At 50.4% G+C, this 16,118-nt stretch overlaps 1 protein-coding gene across 2 annotated transcripts in view; it reads right to left on the bottom strand.

The window, feature by feature from the left end:
* Myo5c (myosin VC) overlaps window positions 1–15,529 on the bottom strand; it is a 78,182-nt gene extending 62,653 nt beyond the window's left edge. For both annotated transcript variants that reach the window (XM_057767867.1, XM_057767868.1), the window contains exons 1-4: window positions 15,445–15,529; window positions 7,918–8,028; window positions 4,081–4,246; window positions 2,351–2,495 (exon numbers count right to left, since the gene is read on the bottom strand). In XM_057767867.1, coding sequence (XP_057623850.1) covers window positions 2,351–2,495; window positions 4,081–4,246; window positions 7,918–8,028; window positions 15,445–15,471 — 449 coding nt within the window. In that variant the 5' untranslated portion in view covers window positions 15,472–15,529. The remainder of the gene's footprint in view (window positions 1–2,350; window positions 2,496–4,080; window positions 4,247–7,917; window positions 8,029–15,444) is intronic.
* Window positions 15,530–16,118: the final 589 nt, after the last annotated feature.

Raw genomic sequence — 16,118 nt, 5'->3', positions numbered from 1 at the left:
CTTATATGTGGTCACAGAGAGCACCCACTGTTTCCTGGTATGTCCCTTGTCCCTTTGTCTTGAGGTCCCCAAGACCAAGGCCAAGTTCAGCAATCACTCGAAGGATAAGGCTAGGGTCCACGACACCAAAGAACTCAGGGAGGAGCCATGGTGTGAAGTAGGAAACCAGGGATAGACTTCCCAGAAGCTGTCCCACATTGGGCCACAATTGCCACATTCCTGCCTCGGGGAATGGATTTCCTGGGACCTGTGAAGTTCTGTTTACCTGGAACCCACCCATCAGGGGTTCTGTACTTCCCTGAGGACTGGGAGTTCAGTCTTCTAGGAGGAAAGCCGGTTCTCAGTATAGAACACGCTGCTTCTATAAAGCGTAAGCTTAGGTATAGAGAGCCATGTTTATATGAGGAAGAGTGAGCTGTCCCGAAATTAGCCAGGCTCAGACCAGCTTTCCAAGGGGCTCTAAGGACAGCTCTCTCAATCCCTGTTAGCAATTCCTACACATCCTACTGACATTATTTTAAGAACAATGACTCAAAATATATTTGGGGACATATGTGTTCTATAATCCTACACACTGTTATATAATGTAGATATTTTAAAAATAATACCTTGAGCTTTCAAGCCACAGGACTATGGTGGTATAACGCCGCGTGGTGTTAGCACCGCTTCTGTGGTAGACACTGGGTGGACTCCTGACATACATTCTCAGTTTCGCGTCACAAAAGGCATAATTATCCGTTTTACAGTTGTGTGAGACGGGAACTCAGGCCTCACAGGCGTTGACCTGGGGCATACTACACACACACCCTGTGGTGACATTAGAGTCCCTGGTCATTTCATTCCAAAAGAGAGGGGAGACTCTGGAAAGGTGCCAGACCTGTGTCTCTCAGGAAAGACAGGGCTGTGTCCAGCACCAAGCCAGTGTACCATGAACCTGCTTTATCTTAATTTGTTCCTGTGACACAGATTCAAGCTGTAATCTGGCACGGCCCTGCAGTTTCCTTGACCTCACTCTGTTGATGGCCAGACTGTAACCTCAGATGTTGGTCATGTGACTGGATTTCAGGGGCTTCTGGGAGGCCTTCGGCAGCCAGAAAGTTCCAGAGGCAGGGTGTGCTGTGGTTGGAAGCAACCTTGGTGTAGCACAGACTTCCATCCTTTCCTCCTTCCTGGGAACATGACCCCATTGTTAGAGGCTGAGCTACTGCCTAGTGAAAGGGTTTGCCAGCCTTCTCAGCCATGTGTGTATGCCCCATGAGCAGTGTTGCTCTGTGGGGCTCTGTCTCCTGGAGGACAATCCCGCCTCTTGATCCATGTGACTTAGAATAAGGAGGAGATGGCCAGGTACTAGATGGGCCCTGTTGTTAAGGGTCTCACTCAAGGGACAGGGGAGCTGGGGATCATTCAGTCTCTGATGATTTGAAAGAGGTGAAATTTAGCCTTAGATGGTCCACCAGGCTTCCCTGTGGGAGAGAAACATGACTTGTTGATGTCATGGCTTCCTTTGTCAGAAGCCTACTAGTGAGCCTGGTCCAGGAACGAGGACCATGCAGCTGCTATACCTGGAATTACGTGGTGCACAGTGAAGCCCACACCCCAGCTTCTAAAGCTAAACGGGGGCAACGACAACAGCACAATGGACTGCGCAGGAGTGTGGCAAACCTAAGGTCACTACGGGTGGAAATTCTGTAAAGTGTTTGACAAAGTCAGGAGGGTATTTTTATTCTCCAGTATCCTATAGTCAAGGGCAATAGAACCACACAAAGACAGTCATGGGAATCAAGAATATCTGGGCCCAAATCCCAGCTCTGCCTTTAACCCACCCAGAGGTAGACAGCATTCCAGGGCCAGGGGGAATCTGGCAGGCGGTCCCAAGGGTATGAAGATGATGCTGGAAATGTGAACCTGGTGTTCTTGTTACAGGAGGATTTATGTAAATGTTCAGTAGCAAAATCAGAATTCTGCAGGGTTATGAAAAGCAAAGTGATGAAATCAGGCTAAAAGTCAAGCCTGTGGCTCAAACCTGTGCCTATCTGGCAATGAATTCTGCCTCCTTAAGTAGATAAAAACCAAACCATAAACCATTAGTACCTTACAGTGCAGAGTCAGTTAGTCCTCCTCCGGCCAAACAGGCTGCAGGGAAACTGGGAGCCTGGACATGTTACCACCAAAGAATAAAACCAGAAAGTCCCTAGACAGGCCAGCCACCCTGTGATTGTCACCTGCTGTTCATTATAGGCATCTATCCAACAAAGCACCCCACCCCCAGCCTCACAGTCTCACTATGAGGGATGAGCCAATGCAGGGGATTCTGGGAGAGCTGAGGAAGGCCAGCCTGGAAGCACACTACCTGGCCATCTGCTTGTAGGCCTCCTCCGCGACAGCAAAGATGTGTGGGTCCATGTCACCCATGTTCTGTCCACTGTAGGCATGGATGATGGCATCCCCATATATTGGCAGCTGCTTGTAAGGATTCATGGCCACCAAGATGATTCCTGAGGAAAGAGGCACGGTCACCAGACTCTCACGGGGTTTACCCCATCTGCTCCTTGGTGGGAGACCCTGCTTGAATACACTTCTTTGTATGTCCGTCTCTTGATGCTTATGCAAACAGGCTATGAAACATAGTCAGGATGGTGGGCTTTTGCTTTTGGTGTCCTGCCCCATCCGCTGCTGTCCTCCCAGAAGTCAGTGGGTCAGAAACTTAACCCCTCTTCCCATGTGAGTAGCATCTGGAGATGGTCTTCAGAGAATCGTTAACATCATGAGGTCCCGAGGATGGGGACCCACAGCAGTCTCGATGGGCGAGATGCTGGAGTGTGCACACCTGCTCTGTCTCACACTGGGACACCCTCACCAGGTGCTCATAGGTGTTGGAAACCATGCTACTGGGCATTACAGCTCCAGAGCCATGAGCCAAACTTCTGCTTTCTGTAGGTAACCAGTCTCAGATACTCTATTTTTTTGTTTGTTTGTTTTGGTTTTGGTTTTTCGAGACAGGGTTTCTCTGTAGCTTTGGAGCCTGTCCTGGAACTCCCTTTGTAGACCAGGCTGGTCTCGAACTCACAGAGATCCGCCTGCCTCTGCCTCCCGAGTGCTGGGATTAAAGGCGTGCGCCACCACGGCCCGGCTCAGATACTCTATTATAGCAACAGAAAACAAAGACACCGTCCCCCTGGATGCCTTCCTGAAGGCCCGTCCTGCCACTTACTAAAGCCTTTGCTCGACCTGGGTCAGGTCACTGAATGCTCTGAATTTTGGTCACCTGACAGTCACTGCAGTTCGTTTTTTAGCTCTTTGCTCTTTGGGGGTCTCCCACCCAGCTCCCAGATATATACACAGAGACTTACTATTACTTACAAATGCCTGGCTTTAGCTTGGATTATTTTTAGCCAGCTTTTCTTAATTTAAATTATCCCATACATCATTTGCCCCTGGGCTTTACCTTTCTTTGTTCTATATACGTTTCTTTCCTTCTTACTTTGTGGCTGGCTATGTAGCTGTGTGGCCCCTGGGTCCTCCTGTTCTCGCTCCTCCCTCTTCTTTCCTCTCCTCCTATTTATCCTCTCTGCCTGGCAGCCCTGCCTAGCCCTCTTCTGCCTTGCTGTTGGCCATTCAGTTCTTTATTAGACCAATCAGGTGTTTTAGACAGGCAAAATAACAGTTTTACAGAGTTAAACAAATGCAATATAAAAGAATGCAACACATCTTTGCATTATTAAACAAATGTTCCACAGCATAAAAGAATGTAAAACATCTTTAACTAATATTTCACAAGTCACCTTCATCTATGGTCTGTTCTGATGGCTGAATGGGGTGACACATGGGAGATGAACTGTGTTTTTGCAATTCCCAATATAAATGCAATAATAACAATGTCCCAGCCTGTAATAAATGTGTGGGATCTGGTGAGAGACTCAAACACAAGCCCATGGTGTTTGCTTTCCTCATAGCCCATCTCTGTTCCCACGAGAGAGTCTCCCCACACAAATGCCTCTTTTCATACACACTCTGCATAAACACGGCAGCCAGCTTGCCTGGGACGCTCAGATAGCAGACCGCCGGGTTCAGACTCCTTACCGCTGTAGGTGTAGATGAGCTTAGATTCTGCAAAGCGGATTCTGAGGTTATGCAGCACTGCCGGCTCGTGGAGGTAGCTGAGGGCTGTGAGGTCATTCTCACCCACAAGGATGTCTGGGTTCCTAAGCGGAGGCAGTGACCCCGGGTCAACAGGGTAATCCAGCTCCTGTGAACAAAGACAGATCTAAACTCTTTGAAACAGAGGACCTTGGGTGCTTCCACTAGACAGTCTCCTTTCTCCTTCCAGCTCCCACAGAGGCGTTTCTCACACTAAAGCAACAACAACCAAACCAAAACAACATCCCACAACTTTTTAAGAGGTTATTATAGTTTGTGGAATTTAGGTGTTGTAGTGTTGAGCTTTAATGCTTTCTTTATTGGTGGCTGCTTTTAGGCCAACAATGGTCTGAGGGCTTTGATGTTTATTCGCTAATAAAAGGTTATTTCCATTCCTGAAGAGCCGTCCCTCTTGCGGCTAAAATTTAAGCTTACATTTTGGTTGTAGGTTCTTATGGTAAACTTAAAGCTGAACTGAATTCTTTATCCCCAAGCTCGGCAGGCTTTTCACCTCTACGCAGGACTCGCCCCACTGTTTTGCTACACAGATGGGTGCATTCTTTGTACTGCTCTTAAGTAGCTTGTTTGTTTTAGGGGTTCCTAGCTGGAGTTCTCTTAGTTAGGGGTTTTCTAGTTAACTCATTATGCAAAAGGTACAAGGTTTAATCTTTGCTTATTTTTACTTTTAATTGATCTTTTATGGGGGGTATATTGGGGGTGAATGTTTTGCCTGCTTGTGTGTATATGCATGACATTTATACAATGTCTGCAGAAGTCACAAGAGGGGGTTGGGTCCCCTGGAACTGGAGTTACAAATGGTTGTGAGCTGTCAATGTCAACCCGGGTCCTCTGTAAGAGCAGCAGGCGCTCTTGAGTTGTGGGAGCTGGAGAGGTGACTCAGTAGTTAAGGTCTCACTAGGTAATCCAAGCTGATCTCAAACCCTCTTATTCTCCTGCCTCAGCACTGCTGGAATTACAAGTGAGTGTCACCACACCTGTCTTAGAAATGTTTAGTAGAGGAGAAAGCAGATAACCCTCGTAGTTGACTCTGGGCAATGAAAAACTGCGACCAAAGTAAGGACTGTGTCTTAGAGCAAGTCTGACTGTGTGTCGTCTTAGAGCAAGTCTGACTGTGTGCCATACAGCAAGTCACCCCCCTCACCTGACTTCCCGCCTCTGTGAAGGGGTCCTCAGGGCTGAAGAGGCTGTAATGAAGGTGGATGAGAAGCCAATGAGCAGGTATCCAGCGGCCCCCACCCTGTGTCCACCACAGGGGCCATGGGAATGCACAATGAGAAAGATGCTGTCTCTGAGAAAGCCCAGGCTAAGGTGCCTCGTGGCTTTGAAGCTACCAAACGTCTCCTCAGTTGGCACACTGGGGGACGAGAAGTGTCTGAAGGAGGCCTTGTACGGGGCAGTCGGTGCCAGGGCTATCCCTGTCATCCTCAACTGTGGGTGAATGACCTCCCCAGTCTGGCCCTTCTTTCGTAGGAGCTAAGCCTTGAGTTCTCCAAGGCATCTGCTGAGCAGAGGAAGAGGATGTTGGGTCCCTCATGGCATCCAGACTGTGAAAGACTGGACTCCCCCTCAGGAATAACAGCCTCCCAATGCCTCCACTCCTGTTTTACTATTGGGGGATGCTCAGGCCAGAGAGGGGAAGGGCGTGGAGGCAGGCTAGCCATTCCCAAGCTTCCACTCTTGACGCCTGGTCCTGGACCAGCTGTGCCCTGGTAAATGCTAGGCCTTCATTCCTGGTGCTCAGTAGATGCTTCAGTCCCGCCTGCTGAGGAGGGCATGGCTGGCCAGGTGAACACTGAACAAGACAGGCTGGGAAGACAGTCACACTCCCTCAGCACCTCACGTCATCCACTGGGCTTGACCCTGTGTGTCTGTCAATTGTGCACCAGGAGCGAAGCTAGGGAAAGTTCAGGACACCGAACTTGAGTCCTTGGGCCAGATCCAGCTGACCCTCATCAAGGTCTCTGTGTAGTCAGCCCTGCCAGCACACGCCCTAATCCTTACATGCTGTGTTTGAGAACAATATCAACATGAGACCCTAACATGGAGTCTGTAGTTTCCGTGCTTCGATTTTTCTGTTTTAATGTGACAATCTCATTTTGAGATCAGCTGTAACATGGTGGGGGGGGGGGAGGGATCTATTTCTGGGGGAGGAGAAAACAGGAGATTGTCAAGTAGAGGCAGAGGTGACATTCTCTACACAAAGCCATCTTTGTCTTCAGGTATAAAGAAGGGTTAAGGTAAGAGGTGCTGGCTGCTTGCCATTCTCTCTGCCTCCCTGGCCAGGGGCCCTGGAGCTCGCTAATGCACAGACAGCTGCCGTCCCAAGGCTTCCCTCCCTGGGCCCAGCCACCTGTTCATGCCCAGTCGGCTGCCGGAGGTACTTAGAAGCCCTTGCAGCACTCAAGAAGAGCTACAGGGAGCCACTGAGTGGGACCTCTGCAGAGCACACCCCGACTGTGCGCTCTTATCTGTGTGTGCACACAAGGACGGTCCCTGGCCTTCAGGGCCTGCAGCTGTGCTCTTATCCTTCTGCACACACAGGGACCGTCCCTGGGCAGCACCCTGACTGTGCTCTTTTATCCCTACACACACACAAGGACAGTCTGGCCTTCAGGGCCTGAGGCAGCAACAGATGTCAGCTCCTTTCCTCTGTGTGGAAATTAAGGGGTTTAGACTCAGCAAGCAGTATGCCTGACCCCAGAGCATGACCCTTCCATCTCTGCAACTTCTGAGATCTCCGGAAATGCCTGTTATCCAGGACCAGATGCCTGAAGGAGCATGGGGTGTCTCTATGCATATTTTGTAAATTCCAGTATTTAATGTTTATAGGCAAATCCCAAACTACCACCCCTGATCCAACCGAGCACAAATGGTTGGTCCAGCTCTGCATCTAACACTTGAGTCTAAAAGCACAAAGTTGGGGCTGGAGAGATGGTTCAGTGGTTAAGAGCACTGACTGTTCCTCCAGAGGACCGGGTTCAATTCCCAGTACCCACATGGCAGCTTGCAGCTGTCTGTAACTCCAGTTCCAGAGAATCTGACATCGTTATACCAATGAGCATGAAATAAAGTTAAATTTAAAAAAAAAAAAAGCACAAAGTCAGCTTTGGCTGTGAACCCAGAGGGGTGACTTCTTAAAGCTGATACAAAATCTTCAGTAGCTGTACCATCAAAAGACTGGAGTGGCCCCTGGCAGTAACTCCACGGAAGCACATCCCACCGGAGTCTTGGCTGAAGTCTGAGCTGCCTTTTTCCCCACCATTGCAGACTCTGTCTCTGTACCATCCGCACAGCCTCCCGACCCTTACACTGTCTGTGCACCCTAGACTGACTTCCTAGCTCACCACTCTCCTCCCACACTTCCTACCTCTCCCCGAGATCTAGCTCCCTCTTGCCACTTGGATTGTGCCTTGGGGTCAAACTACTTCCCTCCAAGTCCCTTGCCTGTCCGTCTCTACTGAGTGAGACCCACGAACCGAAATGGCTGATGGGTTTCAGTAAACACGCTGAGCACTCTGAACACAGCAGAGACACGGATCTGTGACTGTCACGGAGCCCCTTGTAGATGGGCTGTTGGTGCGGGGCAGCAGGAGGGCACAGGAGGGCATCAGGAGGGCACAGGAGGGCATCAGGAGATCCTCAGCACGAGCTGGCCTCCCTGGATGTGGGGCTGCTGTGTCTTATTCTCCTTTGCCTGCACTGTCCCTCTGGGCTCTGTCCCCGAGTCACTCTGTATCGTGAGCAGAAGAGACCCCTCACCGTTCCATCCTCTAGCAGGAGTCGGAGGACTCGGTCACCAGCTCTGTAGTTCTTTGCGATTTCAGCCGACTTCCACACTTCTTCAGGATCAGGGATCCAAACCCTGTTGTACTGACCACAGGATGAGACAGGTTTAACCTCGATATTTGAGAACCCCAAACATGAACCATTAGATCCCCATTTATTCTGTCAACTGGGTCAATCCCCACATTAAGAAGACAGTCGGGGCTAGGGGATAGTCCGTGGGTAAAGTGCTTGCCATGATAACACACGGACCTGGTCAATCCCCAGCACCCCTGTGAGAAGCCAGGTGAGGTGTTTATAATTGAGGTCCATCAGTCTGCCATCCTAGTCAGTCGGTGAGCTCTGGTTCCTCCCAGTGAGACCCTGTCTCAATAAACAAGGTGATGGCTCCCAAGGAATGACAGGTAGACCTCTGACCTCTATACGGTGAGCACGTGCATGTGCACACACACACATACACACACACGCGCGCACACACACACACACACCTTCTCCTCAGAATACTTTCACCTCCTTTTTTGCTGTGAGGAGATAAATTCTAGGGTATCTACGATGCACAGCCAGGCTTACCGACCTGGTTTTGTAGGCGGCAGAACTCCAGAGCTTCATAAATACACCATGAAACTATAAGCTTGGGGGGGAGGGGGTGCGGGGACGACATCTTAGAGTTCCCTAGCTGAAGCTGGGAACTTTCTACAAGACTCGGACAGAGGAGTTTGTCATCTACCAATAGACTACTTATTTAATTTCTTGTACCCCCTCTTTTTACCCATAAAATGGTACAAAATCCACTCCACAGGGGTGCTAAGTAAGTATATGTACTGGAAAGCATTTGGGGGCTGGATATGTGGCTCAGTGGTAGAGTGCTTGCCTAGCATGAACGAAGCCTGGGTTCCATTCTCAGTACTGAATAAACAAGACATGAATAAACAACACTCAGGAGGTGAAAAGGGGGAAAAATGAGGAATTTAGGGTCATTTCTGGCTACATCGTGAGATCAAGGCCAGCCTGGGATACATGAGGCCTTGTTCCTAAAACAAAACAAGCAAGTAAATGAACTTTGTAAAATACTAAGGAAGATTGTTACAGCAGCAATATCTCGGACTGTTCTTATTTAGAGACAGGGTCTCAGCATGTTTCCCAGGCTGGCCTGAAACTGATAATCCTCCTGCCTCAGTCTTCTGGGGCAAGGATTACAGGCAGGACCACCACATTTGGCTATTGCTCAGATACCAGTGGTTTACATAACAGTAGCCAAGGATTCCCACCTCAGGAAAGGCAGAAGCCCAACTATTCCACTTGCTCTCTTCCCAGTAGGCTACTGGTGCGCTTGTCTCAGCTGCTGAGCGAATCCTACTGCATTACTGAACTGTGACATACAGAATTTGTGCATCAAAGTCTTGGTCCCTGATGTGACTGTTTGAAGACTGGAGCCTTAGAGGGTAAATGAAATCCTAAAGGAAGCCCTGATCTGATGGGACTGTAGGAATAGTGCCCCTATAAGAAGAGACAGAACAGGGCTGGCAAGATGGCTCAGCGGATAAAGGTGTTTCCCACCAGGCCTAACAACCTGAGTTTGATCCCCGGGATCCATGTGATAAAAGGAGGGAACCGAGTCTGAAATTTTCTTCTGATTTGCACGTATGCACCATAGCACGCATGTACCCCCAACAGTTAACTGAATGCAATATGGAGGGGGGAGAGAATGAATGAATGAATATGGGAATTGAGGACTACCCCAGAAACCATCAGGCAATGACCCAGCCCTGTAAGAGCCTGAAAGGAGCCTTGTGTACACATGGGCACGCCTCTTAGATATACCCACACCCACCCCACACACCTTTGTCACCATGACCACACATTTCCTACCTCAGATTGGCTCTTAGAGATGCTTTTTATAACCCAATAAACCACAAATTATTAAAGTACAATACCCCAACATATCAAGAATTGGCCATTATAAAACCTCAAGCCGTAAGTATCCTTGGAATGTTCCACTGCAAGGGTCTGCCAGAATCAGAGTTCCAGATGGTTTACTTCAGATGCTGTGGGAGGTGGGAGACAGTCGGGGTGTTCAGATGGGAGACCTGCTGAAGGATGAGGTCCCCGCGGTTTGAACTTCTAGAGGAGCTGCTGTGTGATCACTGTGCTGGCCAATTCTTTCATTTTACTAACTTGCCAACTCAAACCCAGACAGCCCAAGAGCACACCAGAAAGAACCTTAAAAGACCAACAGCAGGGCCTATGACTCCTGCCTGGACCTGTCTAATTAAATGGGTGTGGCCCTGAGGGTGACCCTGACAAGCTGTCCATCTGACTGTCCCACACTCTCTTAGTGACTTCTGGATTCATTTCCAGCTACGTCTCACTTGGTAGCAGGCAGCATTAAAATGCACATGACTACCTTCCTCTTCTTTGCCATACCGTGGTGTCCCAGGTAACCATACCTACTGGTCCTAGCGTCCCTATCAACACACTGTCTGAGGCCTAGAATCCTGCGCCGGAAACCCAGCCTGCTAAGCAAACACTATAGTTTACTCAGTCCCACAGACCATCTACCGTCCCTCCTTCCTCACATTCCTCTACCCACAAGGCAACGCTGTAAAGCACACTGGAGTGAAGTGAAGCATTTGGATAAACACGCACAAGCTGTGCAAACAGAGTGATCGGCTCTCACATGACTCCTGTGAGCTTCTGGCCTATGAGGCAGAGGGCTCCATCCTAGAATGGCCAGCCAAGCTTGCTGTGGGAACGAGAACCAAAAGGCTGCCTGTGGGCCTCTGGTGGGCTTTCTTACCAAGGGGCCTTGAGAATGAAGAGAAACCAGGACCAGAGAGATCGAGGAAGCAATATGGGCTCAAGAATATGCCAGGTCTTCCCATGTCCCAAGCTCAGGTGAGACACCTGGGAGGGGTCTTCTGGCATTTACCACGCAGGTAGCCGGAAGAATGACATGGGATGTGTAGTGACAGGGGCCATCCCATGCCTGTACTTCCTGGACTGGAATCTCCATGCTCAGGGCCCTGAAGCAAACAGATGATGTCATACTTCCTTTCTCTTCCTCCTCTCTCTCTTTGTGGCCCCTCCCTGGAGTCTCCTTCCCTCCATGTGACTACTCACAGGTGGGACGATGGTAGATGAATTTGACTTTCTAGACTAAATGAGAAACGGGAAGACTGAAAAGTCAAGCTGCTTTTGGAGAGTCCCAGCTACTTTCTCAATGGCCCCAGCACCTGCATCTTTGAGACTACAGTAAAGATCTTCTTGTTTTGTTTTGAGACAGGGTTTCTCTGTGTCACTTTGGCTGTACTGAAACTCACTCTGTAGACCAGGCTGGCCTCAATCTCATAGAGATTCACCTGCCTCTGCCTCCCGAGTGCGGGGATTAAAGGTGTGCTCACCACCACCCGGTCTCAGTCACATGATCTTATTGCATCTCTAGCACCTTCAGATACCAGACCTCAACATCCTTGGCAGCTCACATAGAGCAAGTGCTGCCATTGCTTGTCCCTCTGAGCACCCTTGCTCTTCAGCTGGAACTCAGAACTGTGGCGCCTCTGCCTGTCCCTGTCCAACACTCCCTAGGTGCTCTGAAGCCGAATGTTTAAGCAGCCCAGCACTCACCAGCCACGGACAACCGTCAGCATCCACCATCAGCATCTACCATCAGGTGAGCACACACAGACACCCTCGTCAGTATCAGCATCCATAGTAACCACAGCAAAAGGAAAAAGTGAAAGTCGTCCTCAAGATTTTGACCAACAGCCGGGGAGCCACTCTGCTAGCCCACTCCTCTACCATGTCTACAATGTCTGCAGTCACAACAAACCACCAGCACTTTCTAGAACACTCAGATCTCCCCTGACTCCCTGCCTGTCCTGATATTCCTCCCACCTCTAACCCCAGCCATGCACACCTATGAGCAGACAAACACACAGAGTCCCTAGTTGCGGACCCTTCCTTGGTCCCTCCCAACAGGTTTGACTGAAGCCTTTCAAAAGCTTCCGCCTCCTCAGCCAGCACCCAAGTGCCACCTGTGTATCACCTTGCCTTTGTGCTTGGGACCCTACAGCATGTGGCCTGCTTCACAAATGACTGGTCAAGAAAAATTCGAATGCCTCGCAGGTCCACCGTACCAGAAAAGAATGAAAGTCGGCACTTGGCTTGTTGACCCTTTCTCATTTTTAATGTTTTGAACTACTCACAGATCGGACAATGGTGGGTGAACTAACTGAAGGAGAAGAAGAAGGATGTTGGAACGGCCAAATGGGAATGTCACTAGCATGAGCATCGACCATGTATGAGACAGGGACCTGGACTGTGAGTTTTAGGTACTTCCCCTGACCTTGCTCCCTGGGTTCCAGTCGACTGTGAAAATACCCATGAGCTCCTCATGTATCTACAGCCACCCTGCCCTGGTGTTTGCAATCTCTCTTGTGAGTTCTTCACACACAGTCAAGACAAGCACACAACCAAATGATCGTACCTTTCTGGGGAAAGCACAGGCCAGCTCTGCCAAAAACCTAGCAGCAGGGGAGGTCAGATCTCAGAGCCCACAGGCTCCTGGCTGAGCAGCTGGTATAAGACAACAGCACCGTGAGGGTGGACACACTGAGGGTCAGCAGGGGAGGGACTGGCTGGAGAAGGCTCTGGAACAGCTCTCGGTTACTGCCTTTCTCAGCAGTGGTGGCTCCCTAGAGATGTTCTCCTTCCCCGGCATACCTCCCCACCTTCTGATCCTGGGCCGCAGCATCCCCACTCCTCACTGCGGTGTGTGCAATGGCTACTGTCTTCACTTCTGTGCATTGTGCTCACTCACGGCCCTTCCCCTCAGCCAAGTGAGAATCCCTTTCTTCCTATGGGTTCACTGGAAGACAACGCCATGGTCCTATGGGAGTGACATCTGAAAACCTTCCTCAGGGCCTTCCCCCTGATGTCTCTGGAGGCAGCAGAACTAATCTCCCAGTCTTAAGTCATTTGCTTACAAACTATCTGCATTTGTTGCTGCAGCATGTATAGGGTTTTGGGCTCTCATTCTTTGTTCCATGCTGCTGTGAATTCCCAGGCAGCATCCTTGTGCTTCTCTGTCCTTCATCGTGTGGGCGGGATTTTGTGACTAGCTTTTCTCTGTCTTGATGGATATTGGGGTTAGTTCCATATAGTTATTATAGAGAACAATAAGACAAATTAGCATGTGTGGGCAGGTAGCTAGACAACATGGACTTCCCAGGAGTCCTCTGTATGGGAAAAAGCTTAGGTTCCTTGGAGATGGTAAGGGTGGGGCCCAGGTCAGAGCATAGAGAGCCATTAGGATCTGACTCTGTCAGGTCTGTGTAACTAAGGAAACTTCCTTGATCTGAGCCACACAGAATGGGGTCTGAAGGTTTAACACATAGATAGTTTTCTTCAGATTATTTCAGATAGAGAGAAGGTTCTGAGAATGATGTCTGGTACTTAGAAACATTCCACTTTATCATGCAAGATAAAAATAACCATCCTGCCCATGGCTGTTGCTGTAAACAGAAACACCCACTCCTGAATGTGTGCACAGAGTCTGTATTTAGAGTGTACTCACCGCACCCTGGTCTTTACAAGCTAATGGTCAGCAGAGAGGACACATAGTTGGACATATTGACAGTGGACAGGGTGCTGGATGGAGGGCTGGCTGCGGGCGTCTCAGAGTCTGCCCAGATGGAATCTGAAGGGTGTGCTGAGCCAGTGGCGAACATGTAGGCCACGCTGGGAAGGATAGACAACATGCCTGGCAGAGCATAAGCCAGCTAGGAGCGGGAGAAGGGGTGGGGTAGAAGGGGAGGCTGGTAGAGGATGCAGAGGCAGGTCCTTGAGATAGGGTTGGGATCTAAGGTGACAAATGCTTCATGAAGGTTATAAGTAGGGATTCGTCAGACCAGTTTTCTCAAAGGGATTTCAAGTGATACTGCTTAGAATATTTCTCAGGCATGCTGCTGTGGGAGGTGGGTCATTTTACACCTCTTGCACCATGGCCTCTCTCGGGAACCCCTCTCCCTCTGGGAACCTCTCTTCTTGGGACCGCCCAGCCCTCCTGCATTCTCTGTGATGGTTCTTCCATTGGCAGCCAGCGGCTGCTTCTCTCTTGGAACTCAGGCAGTCCTCTGTCCTGGCCTTGGCCCTCTTGCAGTGGGGTGCTCCTGTCTTGGTTTCAGTGGCCACACCCGGGAGAGGGCACCCCAGTCCCTGACTAAGCCCACTCCCTAGAGACATCCCGGCTGTGCACCCTCCACTCAGTCCCCTGGAGTCCTCTCCCTGCTTCAACACCCTTGCTGGTTTAAAAAAAGAAAAAAGTGCTTCCTGACTTCTCACAGAAACACTTCCTTCTCCTAATGGCTCTAATGCCACCCACACACACCCTGCTCTCAGTCACACAGATGCCAGTGTCCATGTCATCCTTGGTGTGTCCCTTGTCTAAATATTCCCTGGGCAGTTCCTCCTTGTCTGTCTCCACCCCTCATGTCCAGGACTGCAGATCCATCGGGATCCCTGAAAGGCTGGGCCCCTTATGAGGCAGCTCTTCTAGCCTCCTAAGCCCCCACCTTTGTTGAGCGGGCCTTCTGCCTCAGTTTGGCCTCCCCCTGTACTCCCAAGGCCTCAGCAAATTCCCATTTGACGTTTCTCACTTCAGAGAACCAGGGATATAAAGCAAGCACCTGTCTCAAAAACAGGGTGGAGCCTGGAGGCCACACCTTTAATCTCAGAACTCCGGAGGCAGAGGCAGGCAAAACTCGGTGAGTTTGAAGCCAACCTGATCTACGTAGTGATTTCCAGGCTAGCTGGAGAGACCCAGCGAGACACTGTCTCAACAACAAAACCCAAACCGAAAATCAAACCATAACCCCCGCCCCACGGCCACCCTCCGCTAAATTAAGTTCACGTGTGTGGGAAAATGTTCCAACAGAATCCACACTAGTTCTGTCTTAAAGGGCTCTAAATGTCCCCTACGACAGTGTAGCAGGATCAGTTTCGTGGCTGTTCAATTTTTACACAAGCTTTCCTGGCCGCGAGTGAAGCTCTTAAGCCCTGGAAGTTTCCCAGAGTGCTCTCAGTGCTCAGTGCCAATCCTGTCGGAGGTGCTCTCTGAGCTAAGCACCTTAGAGGGGATAGTGAGTGCCTGACAGCACTCGTGTGCTCAGACCAGGCAGCTCCAGGGGGAATCCCCCTAGGAACCTCGCCGCCCAGGGAAGCGCACCCAGCATTCTAGAAAGCAAGGCCAATCTTGCTGAAATTCTCCAGGCTCCGGAGGCCTGGAAGGTTACAGAAGCCTGTCGTGCTGGATCGAAGCTCCACACCAGTGCGGAACCCAGATTCCATCAGTGGCAGGAGGAAGGGTCCAGGTGGTACGTGGGAACAGCGGCCCCCCATTGGGTGTGCCCACCCGCAAGGCGCCCGGCCGAGCTCGCAGCTGGTCCCGGCCTCTGCCCCTCCACGCGTCCGGGCAGGTGCACAGGTGCGTCCCCGCGCCCCTACCTGCGCGTAGAGCTCAGCCACCGCCATGGGCCTCCGCGCTGCTGCTGCAGGGGACCGTGCGCGCCCAGTCAGTCAGCGCCGGGCCATCTTGTCAAGTTTTCCCAAGGGCAACGGCTCCCTTTCCTCTAGGGTTTGGGCTCGGGGAGTGAGGAGTGGTGGCGGGGGTGGGGGGTGGGGGACAGCAGCGGGATTGGTGCTCACGGTCAGGCCCGCGCTGCTATTGGCCCGGCCCAGGTAACAGGTGAAAGAAACCTCCAGGGGTCCCGCCCAAGTTCCTGCTCCCTTCCTGTAGCGGGCAGAGAAACGAAATGCTTACACAGAAAACCCCTAAGAATCAGTGAGTTAACAGAACTTCTAAACTGAGAAAGGGGTGGGATTAAAACAAAAAGAAAAGAAGGAAGGAAGGAAGGAAAGAAGGAAGGAAGGAAGGAAGGAAGGAAGGAAGGAAGGAAGGAAGGAAGGAAGGAAGGAAGGGACAGGTCGTTGTCCTGCGAACTTTTTATACGCAATAGAAAATAAGATAAAAGATCAAGGAAAATGCACCATGAGATTACGATTATGGCAATAAAAACCTCGTTTGACCTTTAAGGAGAGCATGCTTTCATCTCTCTTAAAGGGCACACAAGGAGGGCTGAGTAAGTATGGGCACGCTATTTGGACAGATGGGGTTAATT

Source organism: Chionomys nivalis, chromosome 4, assembly GCF_950005125.1.
Source record: "Chionomys nivalis chromosome 4, mChiNiv1.1, whole genome shotgun sequence".
NCBI classification, from domain to species: domain Eukaryota; kingdom Metazoa; phylum Chordata; class Mammalia; order Rodentia; family Cricetidae; genus Chionomys; species Chionomys nivalis.
This window is presented reverse-complemented; position numbering and strand designations above follow the sequence as displayed.